This window comes from Taudactylus pleione, unplaced genomic scaffold (assembly GCF_031769625.1).
Source record: "Taudactylus pleione unplaced genomic scaffold, aTauple2 ptg000075l, whole genome shotgun sequence".
Taxonomy (NCBI): Eukaryota; Metazoa; Chordata; class Amphibia; order Anura; family Myobatrachidae; genus Taudactylus; species Taudactylus pleione.
The window spans coordinates 737,608-761,977 of NW_028284477.1; the positions used below are offsets into that span (position 1 = coordinate 737,608).

Consider the following 24,370-nt stretch of genomic DNA (forward strand, 5'->3'; position numbering starts at 1 on the left):
CCAGATTTAGGGGATGATGTAAGATTGAGGCACTCTCAGAATAGTCTCTAGTACTATACATAAGCAGGCAAGCATGAAAGCAAATTATAGGCTTCACTCACCCGGAGCAGCTTGGAATGTATTTCATATATTTCTGATTCCACACTCATCTGCATCATATGTTCGTATCTGCAAATGCACAAGACAAACCATTAACTGGAATAACAGAAAAGTATCTGTAAAACAGAGGGCGCTCCCACTTGACAGATGTATAGTGTGTTGTACCACACAATAAATACCACCTTAGAATGACACAGTAGGATATCTCAAGGTGTATTTAATAAATGAACATCAATTAATATAAATAGGACAAAGACAAATATATAAATTGTGCAAAATAGCAAAAGTGATTCCTCCTGGTATGGTTACCGTTTGGGGTGGGTTGTGTGAGAACCCGATTGGAATGGTCCTACTGTGTGATTCTAAGGTGGTATTTATTGTGTGGTACAACACACTATACATCTGTCAAGTGGGAGCGCCCTCTGTTTTACAGATACTTTTCTGTTATAATATTCACAGGTTATGGTGTATAATCTTTTTTCTGTACGGAAGTAAGCTGCACCCCACTTGTTTACTGCGCTATTTTATCCCCATTAATATCCTTTTAATAAAACCATTAACTGTGAAAAGCATTACATTTCATTTCTGTTCTCGTGGTAAAGAAAGTTTGGCACTACAGAGACCAGTGGAACATACAGTATGTCAGTTGTGGGGACGCCCAAATTACTTGACTTTTAGATACTAATGAAGATAATGACCCTGGCAAACGATAACAAGTCCGTAAAGGTAAGTTACTAACCTGGACAAAGGGGAGGCATAATGCAAATACCATTGTATCCTACTTGGTCATGACATGCACCTATTTATACAGCCAGGTGCATCGGTTAGCACAACAAGATGGCATGGACTGTGAAGGATAACATACTGATAGTCAAAGCGTGGATCGCGGCAACTCGTTTATTTTTTTGACAATGCCATGGATTACTGTGGAGACCAGCGCAGAATATAGGTGAGTATGAAATCTTTCTTGCAGGGCCACTCATCACGGATTTCTACTTGACAAGGGGACCGAACATCTGGTATAGGTAAGCATGTGTGAATGGGTAGGTGTGTTTAATAAAGTTATACTGGACACGGTGTGTGTGTGTTGTCTTTTTTTAACTATTTATTTTACAGTGAAGTTACAGGTGCCACATGTCTGCTGGCACTTGTAGTTCCACTGTAAAGTACAATAGTTTTAAATTTTTTGGCCCCCCTATTACCCCCCATACTCACCGCTCCAGGGGTATGGGGATGAGCCCCAAGCTTCAGCATAAGCCTGTGGTGCTCGGGAGAGGGGGGACCCTTCTTTTGGGGGGTCCCCGACTCCCCCGTGATCACCGGCTTGCGCTTACCGACTTGGAGTGTAATGCTTTGGACCTGGAGCCCCGGTGATTGGGTCTCCGGGCTGTGGCATTACACCCCGGTTGGTTGAGTCTGGTGTTGGTTTTAAATAGAGGGGATACCACACGTTTTTTTTGCCCCCTATATTTAAAAACAGCACTAGTCCCTGCAGCCTGGTGTTGGTTTCAAAAATACGGTGGAACCCTACACATTTTGTTCCCCGTATTTTTAAAAACCTGTACTGGCTGCCAAGCCTGGGGCTGGTTTGGCTTTTGGGGGGGGACCCTATTTCAATTTTTTTTGTAACTTTTATTCCGTCTGTTTACAGGTACAAACAGAAGGGTAATTTACACATAATATTCCAGGGATCCCCCTAAAGATGTGCAGACATGGGGGATCACTAGGGTTTCTAATAGCCGCGGCAGGAAAAAAAAGACCTGGCAAAGCTATTTAAAAACCAGACTTTCTTTTGCAGGCAAAAACAGGGGTACCCATAGTGATCCCCATGTCTGGACATCTTTAGGGGGGGGGGGTCCCAGGCATATTTCCCGAAAATTCCAATTTTTTTCGTAAATGGGGTCAAGGGTCATTTTTTAAAAACAGGGATGTTTTTTTAATTAACTATAGCAAGTGAAATAAAGTTTAGATTTGGGGTTTAGAGGTGCAGGCTTATAAAAAAATAGCCTGTACTTTTGGGAATCCCCCTTAAAACAAAATGTTCCCAAAAAAATAAAAAATAAAAAAATCGGGACACCCCAAAAAAAAATATAATAATTTTGGGATGACAAAAAAAATAAAAAAATTGTCAAACAAAAAGCCAAACTAACGAAATTAATACTGGTGGGGTCCCCAAGTATGTGGCAGGTGTTTTTTTTATTGCACAGAGTAGCTGCAGGTGTATTTTTGCTGAGTTTATAAAATTACCTTTAGGGACTTAAAAATATGCTAGCACCCATTTTCATGTACCCCAAATTTGATGGGACCACTTTTAAAAACGAAAAAAAAAAGCTAAATGCTATTCTGCATCACTTCTTCAAAGTCGGGAAAAAAAAACCAGCCGCGGCTATTTAAAAACCCAGACTTTCTTCTGCAGTGATCCCCGAGGTCTGGACATCTTTAGGGGGGTCCTACAATTATATCCCAAAAATTCCCGTTTGTTTTCGCCGATCCAAGTATCGCCGGGTGCCGTTTTCGCCTACTTTCAAATTGAATACGGGGATACGCGGGCACGCGCGCAATACTTTAACGCCTACAAAACAGGCGAAGCCGCAGAAAGTCCGAGCCGCGTTAACTTAACGCGGCTCGGCTCAAATTGAATACGGGCCTAAACTGGCTTCATAAAGTAATATCAGCATGTTGGATTTTAGGTGCATTTTGATAGGACACATTCACTTGCCATAGACATAATTAATACCTAACAAGTATATTTTGTTTGAGAAAAGTGATGTACATAAAAAAAAATGAAGCCACCAACCGATCTCACTAGATTAATTAATGGGGTAATGGTAGGTCTTTCACCTGGGTTTCCGTGTCGATATTTTGGTCTATGGGAATCGTGGCAATAATTACTATTATTTTTACTGTTACTAATATTTTATGGATGTATATATTTGTTACACAATCTACTGATCTGTTTTATAGTAAAGTTTGCTGTAAGGCAATATAATGTATTGTATTTACGATATGTTTGTGCAGAATTCAATTGTTTCCAGCCCCCTTCGCGCCCGACGGAGCTATTCAATTGTTGCTCCTGTTAGGCGCAATCAGCTGCTAGCGCTCTATTTCAGCTCGCAGCCCCCCAGGGGGTGCGAGCTGAAATCGACGAAAAGGTGACCTGTTTGGGCGCCCAAATGGCACTTTTCATGATCGCACCCAGCACTTTGATCAGGGGAAGCAGATTTACGCGGCTAAACCCGACCACTTTGGGCGCAATCAGCACAAAAAGCAGTAACAATTGAATAGCGCAACACCATCTCCCGTCACTTTAGACGGGAGATCCGGACCGCGAAAACAATTGAATACCGCTCATTGTGTTGAGAAAAAGCGAATGCTTTGACAATGTTTCTTTGAAATGTATTGAGGATATTTCAGCGATTGTGAACTATTGTTGCAAATGTTTCACTGTACTTCAATAAAAAATTGTTTAGAAAAAAAAAATGAAGCCTAATGAAAGATCAATGTTGTACAGATGTACAATGTTCCAGAGCTTACGTTTTCAAGTCTTTTTCTATGGTTCTGTTGCAGAAGTTAAATTTGAGAGTGACTTCAGTATTCTTGTGAACAGTTTCATTATATTCATCCTTCATAACTTCACTGAAATGAAAAAGTATATTTTCTTTATACTCTCAATATACTTTATAAACTAAACATATAAGCAAACAAAACAACACGGATCCACAGTATAGCAATTTAAAAAAAAAAAAAAAAAAAAAAGAGCAGGTCACACGCTCTGCAATATCAGGCATTTGTCCCAAAGCGGATGCTAAATAATGATACTATAAAGGTCCATAGAATCACTATTAGGAATGTTTGCAGATGCATTCACTACCATTTCTACTGGTGTATGAGGTTATCTTCCAACTACACCAGGAGGCCCTGGGAAAACGGGGAGTGACCAAAACTGGACTGTAACCTGTCATTTGGCTCACAGGTCGAACAGTAGGGGGTCTGCAACAGCATCATTTAAGGGAAATGTTATCACAGCATTACAATATTTCCCTCATTATCTAAAGACAAGTCCTATAAAGAACCATTATTTTCTCATCATTGTGCTGGCAACAGGCAACTGGACTCCAATCCTACCACCAGCAGCACTGGCCCTTTTACTCCACTGCCACTTTTCCTTTTGAAAGTTCGGTTTTATTTTGCTTGTGTTCTTAAATACTTGCTAGTGGCATTCTTAGTAATCACACCTCATCAAATTATTTTCTACACATTTACACCAAATTACATGTTGACAATATAGTAACACAAAGACCATTTACATGTTTTACTTTTACCAGTCTGTATTTGAACCTTACAAATTGGCCAAATGTGCACCTACTAAAGGGTCTTATGAAGGACAAATTTTGTGATATGAACATCAGCGTAAAATTTGTGTCACACAAAAAGTGTACAGTATTTGTGTGTTTATATTGAGTTGCAAATATCTCAGCATAAATCCAAGCCTATAACGGTAGTATATCTGAGTCATGTGTACAGAAGCCTCAAAGTAGCATAAATATATGGCCTGACAATGTTAGCAAAGGCAAATGTATTTGTACACTATATATTAGTATAATATTATTATTATTAGTATATAATGAATTGCCATATACACAAGAGAGATGTCAGGCTTTATTGTAATTTGTGTTATTAATAAATATGAAAGTCACTTCTTCCATATAACATGTATAACACAGAAACCATTATCAGTTTAAAAATCCTAAGGGAATCTTCTTAAATGGCTGCAACGGATATAATATAGACGCAAAACTAATGAATGAAGTATAACCAGCAAATGTGGCCATTTCACAAGCAGCTATCCAAAAGTGGCTAGATAGTACCACTGATGTCATCTTCATCACCACATACCAAAGCTCTAGTACCCTCCAATGATACACCTCCTACAAAAGCTATGGAGATGTGTTCGAAGCCTCATAAGGTGGTATCTCCAGGGGTGTGGTAAACGTATGTGTAGACATGCTTACTGTGCTCCACTTATGCTCATCCACCCTATTTTGCTTCTACAAGTGTAAGGGGCCACAAGTCGAAGATAGGTACAAATCTAAATACAGAGCCTTTTGTCACACATACGCAGTACAGAAATGCTGATATGTACCAGAAAAAGTGATATATGTCGAACTCTAAATTAGGCCGTAAGTGTTCTACACAGCCAAAGCCGTAACAGGACTTTATGCCACCCTGTTCTGGCCCTGACCCCTAAACCGTGACGTTAAGATGTGACACCTAGGGGACCCAGGCAGTCAGCTTGGTCACCGGCTCCCAGCAGCTCCATGGGCTGCAGAGTGCCTGCCCGGAGCGTCCCTTGGACACAGAAGCGCTAGTGGCTGCGGGATGCCATTCCAGACACCCTACAAGAAACATGCAGGTGTTGCGGGCAGTAATGGTGCTCCCCACAGAGCCCTGTGCGGCAATACCGCTCGCACACCCCTAGTTACGGCCCTGCACAGGGTCCCCTTATGGATTTTGTTTAACAGTATAAAGAGATACAAGGTGATTCTATATTGGACAGAATATCACATACAGATGTGTCCTCATACATCTAGTCTCCTTGCAAGTTAAACAGCTATTCTCATCAATGTGTGAATAAGATGCATTTGAAGGTAAAAAATGGAACGAAAGACGCTCAGCGCTACCGAGGCACACGGAGCTCCGGCGTTATGTGTGGCTTATGGAGGGTAGATTTATATGGACACATCTATAAATATATAAGAAACCAACAACAACCAAAAACAGGATTTTGGTACTTACCGATAAATCCCTTTCTCCGATTCCACAGGGGACTCTGGAGTTCAAGACAGTGGGGTATAGACGGTGGTAGAGCAGAGCCTGGCACTTTAAATAATTCAGAAGTGTGACTGGCTCCTCCCCCTCTATGCCCCATCAGCCCCAGTTTAAGAACTGAGCCCGAGAGGAGACAGAGGACAATAGGAAAATGAGGAGAAGGAGATGAACACAGAACGGAACAATACAGACTGAAGGAGAACCGAGGAACCCACTGCAGGGAACACATGCAGTCACACAACCATATAAGGAACTAAACAACACGGCAGGTACGCAGCGCTGGGCGGGAGTCCAGTGTCCCCTGTAGAATCGGAGAATGGGATTTATCGGTAAGTACCAAAATCCTGTTTTCTCCTTCATCCACTAGGGGACACTGGAGTTCAAGACAGTGGGGACGTCCCAAAGCCAACCTCCAGGGTGGGAAGTGCGGAGAACTTGCAGAACCTTTGGCAAAACCGAAAACCAGGATCGCCAAGAACCGTAGGCCCAATGGAAAGGCAAGAGCTGAGGATCAAGTGTCGCAGAGCAGAGGAGACAATCAAAAGTCCTTGCTAAACAGCCACAGAAATTCCACAACCTACAGCGTAATTCGAATGGAACAACGGATAGCGAAAGAACACCCACAGATGAAAACATCAAAAACAGCGTAAGCCCAGCTGAAAACAGACCAAGTCCGAACCATAGTCGAACATAGGAAGCTGTATAAGTCGCCGACAGCAGACCTCCAGCAGTGCTGGACAGAATACATATAGATATACGTATAATAATACCAATCTACAGATACAGAGCTGATCCTGTCCACAGACTCCTAACAAGAGTATACAGGGAGGAAAAAGTCAAGACCGAACAGTCTCCCTGGACCATTCTGGAGGCCCAACTACTACAAGGTTGTCAACCAGCGGAAGGAAGTCTCCAACAAATATAGATCCCACAGGGTATGAGGCAAAGGCGGCTTTGAAAGGAATTGTGGTCTCAATTCTTTCAGAGGATCAGACAGCAGTACCACCACTCTGAAACAGAGGGATCAAACAGCAACGGAAACCCTGCAGTTATAAATCCTCATACCAGACCACTGGCAGAGTGTCTGGCAGCTCATCAGTTGCCTGCCTATAGAGACGTCACTACCGCTTGGGGCGAGTCTCAAACTCGTGTATGGGGCACCTCAGGCGGGAACTATACGGCACACGCCCTGTGTCGGCCTGAAAAGAAAACCAAAGCAACGACCCCAAACAACAGACAACGTCACTCATGATGGAAGTGCATAGTCAGTACAAACTGCTGGCCCGAATATAGTATGAAAAACAACCCGGATACCCTGGCAGTTAAAAAGCACGGATGCAACAGCCACCCAGGGAGAGCTACCAATATATGGAAGCATCCTATACAGCAAGGCTAGAGAACTAGGACAACCATAAAGGTACCCATCAGGTACCTGTCAGTGTGATGAAAATATCCAAAGATACTGAACAGGAAACAGGCTCCCAATGCAGAACATATTGACCGCACACTTTAATGTAAAGAAGTGCCTTAGCCCATAGAAGTGCTACAGTCTTTTATAACTCCAACAAATTCTAGTAGAATAAAGTGACAAGTATGGAATGCTTCACGAAAATGCGTGTCATCCTTGCGCGGGGGCCATGCAAATCTTCTCTGTATCGTTCCAATTTTTAGAATATGTGCTGCCGAAGCGAGCACTCTCAATGTTGGAACTATGCACCCACACGCCAGGAAAGCTCTAAAGTGTAGTAGAGCCAACTGATTACGAGAGCGGATGGCTGGACTGCAGCTAGGGTACGAAAGGGAGACTTGTAATGCCAGGTTGCATGAAATAGTAGCCTCTTCCAAGAAATTAGTGAGGTACCGCTTACCTGTGAGCAACCAGAAGCCCTCTAGACGCTATGTAGATATCACTGACCTTTTCCCTCTCACAGCAATGTTCTACAGCACGGACTTCAGTCTGGCGATGTTGTCTTAGGAAATACTGTAGAAAACTAGCAAATTGTTAGTGGAGACAAGAAGGTAGTACAACAGGACTCTAAACCTGAGCTTGTTACCATTAGGGATGTGTATGCATATAGAGATTATACATATACCCCAAATACGGTCTGCTAGTGTATCAGTACATTCATACTTAGAATGGTGAAGTGCATATTAGTTAAAAGGCGGATTTAAATAAGACCTTGTACCGGTAAAGATACACACAGAAATATTACATATTTGATGATGGATCCCACCAGTGACCCTTGAAAGTTATAGTGATCACAACGTGAAGGATTCAAAATTGAACCGCAGGTCCAAGGATTTACTTGATACTCACCCATCTAATCAAGCCAGGCCTGACCCCGCCTATTCGGCGGGTTGCCCTAGGCCTTCAGGCACAGGAGCAGTAACTGCAGTCTGTTGTAATTTAAACAATTAGGTCCTGAGGATGGTATAGAACCTGGATTCCCCATGTACTGATAGGAAGTGTATCTAGGGGCCATTTTATAGCCTCATTTAATTGAGATATTGACAAAACAATAATCTTGAGTACTAGAACCTATACTGAAAAAGGCACCTGTACCTAGACATAGAGGGCCTTAATTATCCCAAGTAAAGAAGCATATATCTGTAGCAATAACCCCAGTTAGGGTTAAAAAACAGGTTTTCCCCATTATTAGTAAATATTCATACAAGGAATGTGAATATATCAGTATATATACACACGTACACCCAGAGAACATAGTTGCATGAGAAGGCAATCTCTTTGAAGGGAAGAGTTAGTACCAATATAGGAAACTTACTTGTCAGACTCCTGCACTAGGAGATTATCATGCTATATTATATATATATATATATATATATATATATATATAGCTGTATCCGGCACTCCAATTGATGCAAACAAATGCTCCGGTGCCCTCCTAGGGCTGAAGACCCATCCACATGATACCAATATGGGCGGCACTCTGGAGACTATAGTTATAATGTATATAAAAGTCCTTTAATATGCCGACGTTTCGGGAGTCACCCCGTCATCAGGGACAAGATACAGACATACTACAAACAACATACATGTAAACAACATAAGTAGATGTATAGGTTAATGCACAATTAATTTTGTATCTTTTCCCTGTATGAGGGAGCGAGAATGTATCTCCCACTAATAATGACCTGCAGGTTATACAACCAAGGCATCTATAACACCCCATTCGATTACTTAAAAAGTGGGTGGGTGTAGTTGCCAACATGCCAGTAATATCTAATTTAACTACTTTATCTCCTATATTACGACTTCTAATATAGCAAGGCATAAGTCGAGTTCCAACCAATGCCGGTAATTGTTGGTCAGTATTCACAATAGGCCACCACTGCTTGGCTTTCTTGGCTATACAGTTGCTATTGGTGGAGTATCTATTCACCCAAGGCAAACATTTCACTTGATTATTAGTGTTCCTCGTGCTATTTGATGTCAATAGTTGTTCTCTCGTCATATTAAGCACTTTGGCCCTGATTCAGACCCACTCGCAAGCGGCTGTCCGCTCGCAAGTGGGTCGATGTTGTGCACTGCGCATGCGCACGACGGCGGGAGCTCCGTCGTGCGCATGCGCCAGACGCGACGAGCGAAGGACTTTCCTTCGCTCGTTGTGTCTGATCAAAGGGGGCGTGCTGTCGATGTTGATTGACAGCACGCCCCCTTTGGTGGGCGTGCCGGGGGCGTGCCTCCCTGACGTGGGCGTTCCCAAGGGAACGCCTACCGTCAGAAGCCGGCCCACTGACATCACTAGTGATGTCAGTGGGAGTGATTTTGGCTCTAATAGAGCCAAAATCACTCCGGGCCTTAGGCTCCGACTCGCAGTGGCGATGGTCGCGATGGTCAAGACCATCGCGGCCATCAAACTGCACGCTCGTATAGGCTGTGGGTGGTGACCCACAGCTATACGAGCGTCCAGGAGGACGCTCCATAATTATGGAGGGCGGCCCTCATACAGAGCGTGCGCTCTGCTCAGAGCGTACGGCTCTGAATGAGGGCCTTTATTTTTAATTTTATCCAATTCATGTCTATGATATCCACGTTGGACAAATTTTTTCAGCATGTCGTTTAGCACTGGTTCCACTTGGGTTTCATCAGAGGTAATGCGTTTGACCCTAATGAATTGAGAAAAAGGTAAGCCCTTACGCAAGGGCAAAGGGTGAAAGCTATTATGTTGCAACAAAGTATTACGATCTGTATTCTTTGTGTATAGCGAAGTAACTAATTTGCTACCTAGCAGTTTAATATCCACATCCAAAAACTGAATATTTTTCATATCTATTTTATAAGTGAGTTTTACAACACTATCAGTTTGATTATGTCTATTTAATAATTCCTCCAATTGTGTTGCAGTACCCGACCATACCAAAAATAAGTCGTCTATATAACGAAGGTATGTCACAATAGGAGCATACAAATGACCATCGTCATAAAAAAGTTTACGTTCCACTTCATACATAAAAGCGTTGGCGTACGATGGGGCCACATTCGACCCCATCGCACACACGTTGTAAGTAATACTTTCCATTATATACCTATGCCTTTAGGGTTAGTATATATCGATAAGTTCAAGATGTATCATACATAGGCATTTTTGGTAATGAAGTATATGTATGCCAAATTTATTGAACATGCTTTGTATAAATACTATAGTAACATCATACGCGCATTCTGTATTAGTATAAGTGTCACGTTTATGTGTTTATTTTAAAGTGTTGTTACATGATACGGCTGGTTGCTAGGCAACCATGTACAGCCATCAGTTGTCCACTCAGACTGCAGGCGCGGCGTGTTGACGTCATACGGATGCGCAGCATGTTCCCAGCGCGCTCCGGAGGGCGGTCGGCACCGGCGTCCTCCAGGTGAGTGTGATTATGTATCCATGTAATTGATTTGTGTATGTATATATGTATGTTGTTTGTAGTATGTCTGTATCTTGTCCCTGATGACGGGGTGACTCCCGAAACGTCGGCATATTAAAGGACTTTTATATACATTATAACTATAGTCTCCAGAGTGCCGCCTATATTGGTATCATATATATATATATCTTGCATTCTTAGAGTCCTATAGTTTGCTCCACAATATACATGTGTGGACATAAAAGAAGGCCCCAGGACATGCATAGGGCCCATACTAGAAGCAATGTCTGAGGGAATTGTGACTATCACAATGTAAGCTGCAGAACATGACTCTAGTCTATAGAGCCACCATATTATCTATACGGTATATGGATATAGTTATTGTACCAAACTACCGCATCAGGAGAGTCCATCTCCAATCGCAGGATCCTTCTTTTAAAATATGCTAGGTAACAGACAAAACCTCTGCCTTTACGGTAAGCATAAGAAGCGATACTATACGTGTACCTACATCAAGATCAATAGGTGACAATAATATTTAACATGAGCAACAGGTAGAGCCATGGAATGAACTGAGCCAAGACCTTGGTTGAGCCCAGGACAAACTTCACTCCAGACATATATATATGTTCTAAGGTAGGGCTTATGTATAAAATACAAATATATACATACATGTGGCTTACCTCCACGCAGGAAGACTGCTCATGTGCCGCGTGTGGCCGTCATTCTGCTACGGCGTAGGGGCCTGGATATTTTAACAGCATGATGTCCCAGACTGGTTTCGATCCTGGGACCCTTCTGTCACTGGTGTACTCACCTTATCGAGTGAGCCATTTGAGCTCCAGTTGAACCTGCTTTTTCAAAGTGGGAATCAAAGAGACGACCTCAGTGCAGTATACTGATGTACACAGGCCTATTTGACACAGACATAGATTAATCGGCAGGTCATGCGGAGGGCAAGTGACACGGACACAGTCTCTGTATTAGGCTGCGGCATGTTCCTCCCTGAGCTAGTGTCAGGGGCCAGGACACTCACTCTATAATAGTGGCAGCGGGTCCCATGAGATGTAGAGGTGCTGCTCTTTAATTTGAGTACTGATTAAAACTTAATCAAACAGACTCCTGCAGCCATGTTGAGATAGACAATCGTAAAATGGTTATAACTATCCTCTACACAGTAACATCACAATGACGTAGGGCAGCAGTTAGGATAGTTATGGCGCCGACTGTTTTGCAGTGCTCTCTCTTCTAACAATTAATTGTGGAATCTGACCACCATTCAAGTTCTATATGGACCTTGCCGCTGCGTAACTCAGTAAACAGGAAGACTGCTACACTGCGTGCGTAGGTTTGTAATTCGCTCAGTATGCATCAGCATAATCTATTCCAGCAGTATACTATTATAGAGACCAAACTAGGTTCTATCTAGATTCTGCCGATGCCCATATATGCTACTGCTATGCACAGGGGAGTTATACATATATTCATTTTGTCATTATTTTTTTTTTATTTTTTTTTTTAACAGATTCTACACAGCACAGCGTATTCCGCTTTATTTATATAGCGCACACATATTCCGCAGCGCTTTACAGAGAAGATCTGGACATTCACATCAGTCCCTGCCCCAGTGGAGCTTACAATCTATATTCCCTACCAAATGTACACGCACACACATACACACTAGGGGTAATTTGTGTTGGGAGCCAATTAACCTACCAGTTTACTTTTGGAGTGTGGGAGGAAACCGGAGTACCCGGAGGAAACCCACGCAAGCACAGGGAGAATATACAAACTCAACACAGGTAGGCGTGTATATATACACATATATATATATATATATATATATACATACATACATACATACACATATATACACACACACACACACAAATGCACACACATGCAGGAAGGCCCCGCATACATACATGTATAAACACATACTTCCCCATGTAGGCATGTCATATTACATTAGGCTACCTTGTACTAGCTGCAGCAGCGGAATTGGTATTAAAGGTTACAGTGGGTGTAGCCTCTACAGGGGCCCAGACCTCTCTCTGCACTGCCAAGAGCGTAAACCTGCGCTGTACTGCGCGCCAACTAAGCGAGAGGCTTAGAAGCAATTGCGGCACCTGCTCCCCAGGAGAAGTAATGGCCGCCGGACCTAAGCCACGCCACCGCACCACCGGGAATAGCGCTAACTTCGTTACAGTTCCCGCTAATGGCGGGCATTTGGCGCTACACCTCCCATCTTCATTTTGGGAGGACTATTGCGCGCCCGACGGCCTGTCAGCGCTTTATGATCAGCGATGCAGCGTCTCCTCCTTTATAAGAGTAGGGAAAGCATGGCTCTGTTTAAGCGCGCCTATAACAGCCACACGGGAGATCAACTTGGCGCCGGTGTTCTTTGTAAGCACCAGCGCTGTGATAACTGACAGCCGCTTAGCGGCTGCTAGATTACAGACAGCCGCGCTGAAGCGGTGTCTAAGTGCCCCGTTAATGCCGTCGCCGGAGCTTCTACGGTACAAGCCCCGTCGCGGCTACAATTATTCCACGCAGAGGCACCTATAGTGACTCACTGCCAGACGGTCCTCCCCTCATTAAATAGGAGGGGGAATTAGTGGCTAGTAGAGACCCGGCCGCTGACTGCAGAGTGCAGCGGCGGGTCACGTAAGCAGCTCCGACACTGCCAGTTTACTGACAGGGGGAAGGAGGCTGTAATAGCCGCTGCTCCTGAGCCCAGCATTTTTGGCCCACCACTCCAGCTAGTCAGGAGTGGTGGGATATACTTACGGACTGCTGTGGCTGGGATGCTGGGCTGAGGGGGTGGCAAGGAAATCGGACACATGCCAGTGTCAGCAGTGGCGGGCCTCGCAGAGTCCGATGACTCAATTTGTTATTGCCCCCTCCTCAGGGTCACCGGACACAGGCTGCAGTAGCCGTGTGGTGCCCTCCCGGCGGCTCCCACGTAGCAGGCAGACTGCCACAGTAAGCAGCCTGCCTGTGCTCAATGCTTGTTAAATAAACATTAAAATTAAAAAATATGAAAAAGGCTGGAGACAGCCCGATATGCTACTGGCTCTCTCGGGCACATTCTAAAAACTGGGGCTGATGGGGCATAGAGGGGGAGGAGCCAGTCACACTTCTGAATTATTTAAAGTGCCAGGCTCTGCTCTACCACCGTCTATACCCCACTGTCTTGAACTCCAGTGTCCCCTAGTGGATGAAGGAGAAATAGGAGATAACAGGATAAAGAATCCGTTCACAATACAATTAGGAGTGTTGGTGGTGTACCCTATGGGGTAGATTTACTAAAGCTTTTAAAACAGACAAGAGGAGATGTTACCCATAGAAACGCTACGTTACAGTGTCAGCAGCTGTAACACTAACGTAGCATTTTGCATGCAGATACACCCGCAGTCGCTTACAGAACATAGGCATGCTGCATATCATTTTAATCAGCAGAAGCTGCTTGTGCTATCTATTCACTGCGCGAATTAGACGCATTTGAAAGTAAAAAGTTGACCAAAAAGATGCTCAGCGCTACCAAGTCATGCCAGGGCATAGCGCAACTAGAAGGGCTGTTTAGCGTGCAAGGAGGCTAGATGTATGAGGACACATCTGTAGGAGTTTTCTATTTTCTGTTTTACTAATTGTGGATCAGGAATGTATTTTACATGGATTTTGTTTAACCTCACCACTAATTATACCAATACACTTGTTCATTTCTCAGTTATCTATTAGCAATTGTTCTTTGTCACTATTCCTGGTCAAGACAATGTTTCTTTATAAGCCTTCAGAATATCTGAAGAGCAAACAGCAGACATCAAGCACAAGGTTATAGACATTATGACAGCAGAAGTTGCAGGATTCACCATAACCAATGTGCCACACCACAAAACATATTGTCTAAAAGCATCTTTAACTGGTGTATTCCGGGACGTTCTCTAGCAGTCTCGGGTATAACAATCCTGATTTAACATATACCTATGTTATCTACCTTTTATTATATTTTTATATGTATGACTATATTTAACATTTCCAATTTGCTTTTCTTAAATTTGTTTTATAATTTAATTTGATAGCAGTACAGAATTCTCTATTTGACACTTTATTTTTTTATCTTCAAGTTGTGTTTTGCAGAGGCAAAGCTCCAATTTTTTCAAGTGTGCAATCTGTAATATGTTTAATCGCTTCTGTTAATGCGCAGATAAATTGACTTTGTGTACCTTCTTGAATCCATATTTATTTGTGAATCCTGATCAATTTTATGTGGTAGTCCATGTCTCTTTCTTTTCTAAGTCTCTCAATGTAAATGGTTGTAACATAAAGGAAAAGCCTGCTTAAATAGGACCTGTCACCAGTGGCAAGAGTTTTTATAAAAATATAAATCTATAAAGGCTGAGTCTCCAATATTCAAAATGCTTGGGACCAGGGGTATTTTGGATAAAGGAATATTCCGTATTTTGGAATATTTGCATACCATAATGAAATATCTTGGGAATAGGACCCAAATATACACACAGAATGCATTTATGTGTTATACATACCTTATACACACAGCCTGCAGGTAATTTTATACAATATTTTTAATAATTTTGGGGCTCAAACAAAGTTCATGTACGTACATAAAATTCAGTTATGTTTCATATACACCTGAAGGTAATTTTATACAATATTTTTATAATTTGTGCCTTAGACAAAGTTTGTGTACATGGAACCATTAAAAATCAAAGGTTTCATTATCTCAGTCAAGCCAAAAAAAAAAAATCTGCATTTCGGAATATTTGGATATGGGAGACTCAACCTGTAATAAAGTACGGTAGATTATGTGCAGTTACCTTACAACTGACAATTAGCACCATTTCCCAAACAATATACCCCAATATCAGTGCAACCAAAATACATATGGTAAAACTGGGCTGCTCTCTGAGTTTCCAGCAACCCCACTTCTCCTGCATATCACTCTCAATACCTTAAGAGTGCTGACTGTGAAATGTAACTGCGGCTGAATAGGGAATTATAAGTATTTACAAAATTGTAAAGAGTCTCAATAAGGGGCTACTAATGTGCAGATACAATATAGTTCACAAGGAACAGATTACAGATGTGTCCACATATATATATCCTCCGTACTCTACAAGTCGCGTTACATATAACAGGTGAGAGCAGTGTGACTCGGTAGTGCCGAGTGTTTTCATATGATTTTGTTTACCTTCAAATGCGTCTTATTTGCACAGCGAAAAGAGCACACAAGCAGCTTCTGCTGATTAAAGTGATATGCTGCATGATATGCGCTAACGAGTCATGCCACGGCGTGGCGCGACTAGAAGTACTGTAACGTGCAAGGAGGCTAGATATATGAGGACACATTTGTACAAAGTTTTTGAGTGACCCAGTTTGCATATTAGACTCGCTAAATTTAGTGTGTTCTGCTGGATAAAAGTGTGAGAGGTTTTTTTTTTATAAATTTAGTAACCAAACACATGTAGTTTAAAGTAAAATTAAAACAAATAAACCTTTTCATTCTGGTATTAGATTCTATTTTTGTAAAAAAAAAAAAAAAAAACACAAAAGAAAATAATGCTTACATAAGCCAAGATATTCCTTTCCGCATAAGCTCCTGCATGAGTAGCAGCGATGTAGCAATTCTACAGTAGTAGCAAACAACCCCAGTTACTGCCTGGTAAACACAAAAAGACATACATTTATCATAAATGAATAAAATGACAGTGAATGTATAGTAAGAAAACAAAATAAATCGAGATTTTGGATTTTTTAATGCTCTACGGTTACTATCTAATTAAAGATGTACATTGAAAGAATAGCAAACAAATCACATTGCTTAAACATCACAAATACATTAGAAGTCACAAAGTGTCCCTTGACCATATGAATACAAAAAACCATAAGCCTCTGTTTTAAAGATAAAGGCCTATATTATAATGAAGGTAAATTACCCTGACAATGTAATTGCCATTGTACCTAAACAGTTTGTTATTCTCGCAAACTCTAGTCTCAAAGCCACCCAGAAGGCAGAGAGGAATGCTCAACTGGCAACTCAGAAGAAAGAAGCATAGGAACATATTAGAAATTTGAGAGATTATTTGGCAAAGACAAATTTGTTGCCCTGCACATGACCTACAAAACCCAGGATGGAGGTCCCACATGAGTCAAATGTGCTATCATGGTTCCCCAGATGCCACATAAGTCTTGTGAATGGCAGTTCTAACACATCGATGTGTACCTGGACTATATGTCGGCACATACTTTACTTAATACCATGATGCGTTATCCAGTATAGCAGGAGAACAGGGGACTCCTGGTTTCCCTATAGCATGGTGGTTTCCAATTGTGAATGCACACTTTGAATGGTAAACAACAGTTCTAAAGGCACTGGGACACCAGAGGGGGGCTTGCAGACAGTGATCCCACAGAGAGAATGGGAAGAAGGGAGAGGGGGCTACATTTAAGTGGGTTCTGGCAACAGAATCCAGACTCAATGGCCTTCTGATTCCACAACTACTACAGCTAATCACATCCAGAAGAAAGCTGCCTTGCAGATAAGGTGACAGGCAGATTTATGTACCTCAACCACCTGTTTCCAGGCTTTCTCTTGCCTAATGCGGCTCATAATCCACCCCCAAGTCATCCGAGATGCAGGCAAGGCATAGATGACAGATGCCGAAATCCAGAGAGATAGATCAGGTTGTAGGCTTCGCTAATTGCAAAGGTCTTTTGCTGGGGGAGGGAGTTGATATGTTGATATGTAGCTACCCTACAGCATCTGAGAATATTAGGAAGCTTAGCTGGTAGACGGATGTACACAGGATATATACAATAGGCAGGGTGCTAGCTAGTCCTTTAACAACAGGCCACACACCCAAAATTTTTAATGTTAAATATTTTAAATGAAAGGAGGGGCTTAAAGCCCCACATCATACTTACCATATTGCTTGAGCAGCATATTTTATACTTCTCTATACAGTACTTTAGCTAATGTTACAGGCTAAAGTACTCCATACAGAAGTATAAATATTTGGTATCTGAACACGCCAATTAGGTTTTGTTTTAAGATTTTGGGGATGTACTAATTGCAAAAAAGAAACTATGGGAAAATGAATGGAAATTTTTTTTTCCCTTTTGACCAGGTATTCCCTACACAATGCCTATAAGAAAAAAAATCTATGGTGAAGAATCAATTAGTCCTGAGCTATTTAATTAAGTGTCATTACCACGCGCTTTAAGTCCCTGTTAGTGCACTTAAAATTTATTTTTCCTCGCAGCTCAAAATTAAATGCACACTCTAGGGCTAAATTTGTACATTAATCCATAGATTTTGGGCACCTAACCAGGCATCTATGGGTTCAAATTTGAAGTCGCGGGTTTACCATGTGGGGAATTTGCATAATAATTGAATAGCTCCGTGTGTTAAACCCGGAGCTTTAGCTGCACGGTAAACACAGCAACTAACTGAATCCGCCCATATGAGTCCCAAAAACAATATAATATTCACTTGGGTACGCTATGAAATAAAAAAAATAAAAATAAAAAAAAAAGTTAAGGTTATTCCCAGTTACACTGGCACACCAACTGAGCATGACAGAAAATATGGAGGTGTTAAATTAACAATCTAGTGAAACATAATTTTAACATTAATGGCAAATTATAGGTAGAAAATGACAAAGGAAATATTTCACAGTAGTCCAGGAAAATACTTAAAAGGAGGTCTATATATATATATATATATATATATATATTACACACAGACACACACATATATTATTGTCTGATATGTATTGCACATGAATTCTACATTTACACTACAGTTAAGAGTAAATCAACGTCGTTCACAGACATATAGCGACAGCTGTGTAGCACAGCCAATGGCTGATAAATCTGCTCATTGTGCTGTGTGTACGGGCAGTCAGCCGACCGCCCATACACTTGCTGCAGAGGCCGGTGGGGAGGGGAGCAAGTGGTGGTTGTTCAGTGTGTATGACAAACCATGATCTGCAGATATATCTTTGCAGTGTGTACCCACCTAAGGGGTCAATTCAATTCAGCATGAGGTTTGGTGTCTGGCACCGCAGATTTGCGGCCATTATGGTACCAAAATTTTATTTGATTCCAGCTTACACCTCTAGGGGTGTGAACGAAAATAAGCAAGATTTCCCTGCCTGTATATCTCGACGGAAGTTCGCCACTAATTGAATTACTCTCCTAATGGGAAATTCTCAATACAGGTTGAGTCCCCCATATACAAATATTCCGAAATACAGAATATTAAAAAATACGGATTTTTTTTTTTAAGCATGACTGAGATAGTGAAATCTTAGCTTTTTGATGGTTCAGTGTACACAAATTTTGTTTAAGGCACAAAATTATTAAAAATATTGTATAAAATTTCCTTCAGGCTGTGTATAAGGTGTAAATGAAACAAATACATTTCATGTATGTGCACAAACTTTGTTTAAGCCACAAAATTACTGAATTTATTGTATAAAATGACCTGCAGGCTGTGTATAAGGTGTATATAAAGCATAAATGCATTCTGTGTTTAGATTTGGGTCCCATCCCCAAGATATTTAATTATGGTATGCAATTATTCCAAAATACGGACTATTCAGATATCCAAAATAACCCTGGTCCCAAGCATTTTGGATATGGGAGACTCAATCTGTATTATATTATGGTGAGCAGAGTAAAGAGCAGTTACTACAATCCATACCAACCTTGGCCATGTTGGCATCTATATCCAAGTCATAATGCGTTTGAAGTTTCATTAACGGTACTGGGGGGAAAAAAAAAAACCAGACTTAACTGTCAGCTTACCTTTAATGATAATTTCATTTTATTTTTGCTGTAGATAGGTTTAATAGACTATGTACTGCACTATGCAAGAGTTAAAAGGCGAAATGTCTTAATAAAAAGTAACAAATTCAATCTGCATTTTTTTAACAATAATACACATAATTTCCATTTACTGCGAGTTCAGCATAATGGACAAGTGGCTAATATGTCACCTGTCAATTCTTAGGCCGTGGTCCAGCACTTCATTGAATAATATAATATAAGTATATATAATATTGTAAGATGGAATTAAAGGATTATTAAGTCAGATGAAGGAAGAAGAAACCAATGCAAAGAGTACTACATATTAACTTACTATTACAATGGCCCATCACCTTCACCCACAGGAGGCAGCCATACTGGCTCAGACCAACAAATGTATGCAACCAGTGTCTAGGTGATGGCTGCAGTTTAGCTGAAATTGCTCAGGAAACTAGATGATTATCAATGTTTCTGCTGAGAACTTTTATATTCATATATTTTACAGTTTACTTAACTTTTTCTTATGTCTATCATCATGGACATTCTGTATAATTTAAGAGAATGAGGATACACTTCTGGTAAGGCACTTTAGTCTCTATAACTATTCTCCAACTTACTTTCCTCATATCGGAGACCAATGATGTTCACCATCTCTCTTGTAAGCACAATGATAGGATTTTCTTCTGTAGTCACAGGAAAATGCTGGGCCAGTCTGCCTGGTTCTAATACCAGTCTTCTTCCTTCATAGAGCAGCTCCTGGTTCTGGGATGGTATCTTAGTCTGCTTATACACCAAGTCATGGAACTCTGCTGGCCTGTAAAACATTACAAAAGACTGTAACAAATGACACAAACTCTGGGCCAAGTTTTGGAGCATGTCCCACTACATTTTTTTAAAACAGGATTTTTGGTCAACTTACCTTTGAATCCTTTTCTTTTAAGCAGGCTGGGGAACACTGGACAATGGGATTTTAGGTTGGTGCTGGAGCTGGCACTTAATAAAACTATAGCTTTAAATCCTAAAATCCTCCCGCCACCCCCTCCCCCCACAATGCCACAATTGCAGTACTTCTTTCATAGAGTCCGGAGAGGAGTGGCAGGAACCCCGTGAAACTGTTAGAACATCCAAACAAATCAGTATGGAAAAAAAAGATGGACAAGACCCAAAACCTTGCACGACTGAACGTGAGGAAGGGATTGCAGTGTTCCCCAACCTGCTTAAGAGAAAAGGATTCAACGGTAAATTGACCAAAAATCCTATTTTCTCTTGCAGCAAGGCTGGGGAACACTGGTCAATGTGATATTCAACAGCCGCACCCGGGGAAGGGTTCAGGCTGCCTGACCGGAGAACTGTACTCCCAATGTGGGTGCCGCCAGAGGCAAAAAAATTGAAACCATAAAACATGAGCAAACGTACGGACAGGTGGCCAGATAGCCGCATGACAGACCTGTGCCACTGTTGTCCCATATCGAGCTGCCCAGACAATCACCAGCGCCCTAGCAGAATGCGCCAACACCTGGTCTGGGGGTGGTCGCCCACACCAGAATAGGCTGGAGTGATAACGGAGCAGATCCAACGTGCAAGGGTCAGCTGAGTAACCAGTAAACCATGTTTACGTGAATTATAAGAACCCACAAAGAAACCGTGCGGTGTACCTAAGAAGCCGTGTCCAAGGAAATCTACAGAGCTCAGCACAACTAGTAGAGTCAGATCACCCCAGTCGCAAGAAGTCGCCAAAGGAGGAAGAACCAGAAGAACAATATCCTGGTGTAAATTAAAGGCAGAAACAAGTGTCGGCTCGAACACAAAACCTGTACATAGAACCGAACCAACTTCATGGAAGATGAGAAAAGGCAACTTGCAAACCATAATCACGGAACCATGCAGAGGGAAGGCAATAGTCATAAGGAACCAACTGATGATCTGCTGAACGCCATGACTCCAATGGAGCCTGTGTGCGAGCACATAAGACTAGATTAGAATACGCAGCCCACCTAGTAAAAATGGTTTGGACCCTCGGAAAAAAAGCCAAAAGCCGCCGGAAAGAAAGTAAGTGACAGGGCCGAAGCCTGTATAGTCATAAATTTAAGTCAATAACCAGCCTCTAAACCCCTCAAAAGGAAGACCAAGAACGGGAGAGGCAAAAACTTGTAATGGTTACACCACAGGGGGTAGAGTTTCCAATCTCGGAGGTAATCGCGAGATGGAAACAGTGTCTGGGCTTGCAGCATAGTATGGACCACAGAGAGGAAAACCTGTAGCTTTCTCACGCTTGGTCACCCAAGTCCGGTCGTGAAAACCAACCGAGGAAAGTGCCCTTTGTAGAAATGGGCCTTGTTGCAGCAGGTCTGGATGAAGTGGAAGACACCACCCCGGACCTACCGACCTTGGGAGAATGTCCGCATACCATGACTAGAATAGCCAGCCTGGAGCCACTAGGGTTACCCTAGCTCGGAAAGCACTGATACGTCTGGAGACCAAAGGGAACAGTGGGGTCGGCGGAAACAAATGCTCTAGATGAAAAATTCCATGGAATTGTCAAGGTATCCACTGCGGAAGCCAGCGGATATCCAGATCAAATACAAAACTGTGGAGCCTCGAAAACGTGTCCAAAAACGCCCTGAAATGCCTCACGTCTGAACAAACAGTAGGAAGACCACTGCCCTGGGAGAAAAGTGGTTCTGCTGAGGAAGTCTGCTGTCCCAATTTCTCACTACCGGTATAACCACCGCCGAGAGTCAGAACAAAGGTGTGCTACCTCCACCAGCGCCATCACGCTCTTGGTCATCCTGGATGACGTATCTATGCCACCACCGTGCGGCATTCATCTGACTGCAAAGCGGCCGGCCGGTGAAGATGGACAGGGCCCCCAATAGAGCCACAAGGATGGCTCGGAGCTCAAGCCCATCAATCAGCCGAGTCATTGCAGACGGCTACAAAAGGCCCTGGAGCCGAAAACGCAATTTCTTGGAGACTTGTGTCCGTGGTCACGATAAGCCAATCCCGGAGAGACCAAGGATCTGACCTGGAGGAGAAGAATGGAAACCATCCACCGATGGAGACTTCCGTGCTTGCGGCTGAACGGTAGCAAAAAATGCCAAACAAGAGGAGTGAAATGATTTCACAGGTCCAATGCCAGGGTATTCGCCGCTTCCTGGGGAAGAGCGACATTGAAAAACAAAAAGAAAAGCTTTGGCAGCTGACCTCCGAGGTCCAAGATGGAACCACAGCGAATGATGCCTAGCACCCAGGTGACTGAAGTCATCACTTAATGGTCTCTGAACTGGAGAAAGCGCCCTACCCATGCAAACTGGGTATGAAAAAAAAACGTAAACTTGGAATCGCGGAGCCCGCGGGTAGGGACCGCCACAGGAAGAAAGGTAATTTCCCAACCTGTAGGGAACATAGGATTCAGTACTGGCTAAAAGAATGTCCTTACCAAACAGAAAACAATGTAAGGAACAATCTGGTTTTCAATGTGAAGCGTAGAGCCAAAAGGGCCCTTCGAGCCCAAACGGCCGTAGCTGAAGCCTGTAAGCTACATGTGCCCAGTCTTGCATGGCCTCCCACACAGAGTCCTCTGTGCAACCATCCCTCCAATCCAGCAGGGAATTCCAGGGCAAATCATTGTAACATCGTCAGCAGAAGCGACCATAGCACATGCCACTCATGTAGAGGCTCACCAAGGCTGAATAACGACCCCAGGCCTAGGTGGTCTCAACTGAGGCCGGAGTGCTGTGGGGTGTCCACACTGCGCGCAGCGGCCCCCCATCCCCCGGGCCAGCTGACCCCACCGAATCACAGCTACCGCACTCAGTCTGTGTACAGCTACAAGCAGCGCACAGGTACCTAACTAAAAATCAAGACATAAATTACAAATTACAAAACCTAAAGCTACAGTACGTGCCCTACTCCTTGAAGCACTTAAATAACACAAATTGTGGGATTGCAGGGGGGAGGAGTTTAGGATTTAAAGATATAGGCCCGTATTCAATTTGAGGCGAAGAGTCCGAGATCGGACTTTTTGCCATCATCGGAGCTTTTGACGGAGATAAAGTATCGGGTGCGTGCCCGCTTAGTCAATTAGGATCCGGTGAAAACGGGACCCGGCGGAAAGGTAAGTAGCGAAAAATTCTGTCAGTTTTTGGGGAAATCATGCTGTCACCCCCCAAAGATGTCCTGACATGGGGGATCACTATGGGTACCCCCGATGTGGCCTGCTGAAAGTAGTCAGGGTTTTTAGATAGCCGCGGTAGGTGAATAAATGCGGCTTTGAAGAACTGATTAAGAATAGCACTTACATTTTTTTTGGGAAAAAATAACTAGTCCCATCAAATTTGGGGTACATGAAAATGGGTGCAAGCATATTTTTAAGCCCCGAAAGTGATTTTTTAAATTCTTCAAAAATCCACCAGCCGCAACCACCCGCATTCTAGAAAACACCTGCCGCATACTTGGGAACCCCTCAGGAATCAATTTCGCTACTTTAGAAGTTTGTCCCCCTTTTTTTTTTTTTAAAAAATCACACCCAAAATGAAAGTACCTTTTTTGGGGTTACTAGAGTTTTTTTTTTTTTTTTAAATGTTGTCACACAATACCATAGGGGGATATTACAAGGGATGCAGACTATTTTTTATTACTTTATACCCCAAAACACCAATTTTGCACTTTTTTTCGCCGTGTATTAAATGTATTAAATGGTGAAAACTTATCCCCGTTTTTTCATTTAACAAAG

The 24,370-nt window shown here is 42.5% G+C and overlaps 1 protein-coding gene and 1 non-coding gene across 6 annotated transcripts in view; both read right to left on the bottom strand.

The window, feature by feature from the left end:
- Positions 1 to 24,370, bottom strand: part of TBK1 (TANK binding kinase 1) — a 111,159-nt gene that overhangs the window by 23,920 nt on the left and 62,869 nt on the right. For all 5 annotated transcript variants that reach the window (XM_088467786.1, XM_088467788.1, XM_088467787.1 and 2 more), the window contains exons 9-13: positions 20,253 to 20,449; positions 19,536 to 19,594; positions 16,392 to 16,483; positions 3,634 to 3,735; positions 102 to 168 (exon numbers count right to left, since the gene is read on the bottom strand). In XM_088467786.1, the coding sequence (XP_088323912.1) occupies positions 102 to 168; positions 3,634 to 3,735; positions 16,392 to 16,483; positions 19,536 to 19,594; positions 20,253 to 20,449 (517 nt within the window). The remainder of the gene's footprint in view (positions 1 to 101; positions 169 to 3,633; positions 3,736 to 16,391; positions 16,484 to 19,535; positions 19,595 to 20,252; positions 20,450 to 24,370) is intronic.
- Positions 7,516 to 7,623, bottom strand: LOC148532457 (U6 spliceosomal RNA). Its single transcript, XR_015877716.1, has one exon. It is a non-coding gene; the product is annotated as a U6 spliceosomal RNA (small nuclear RNA).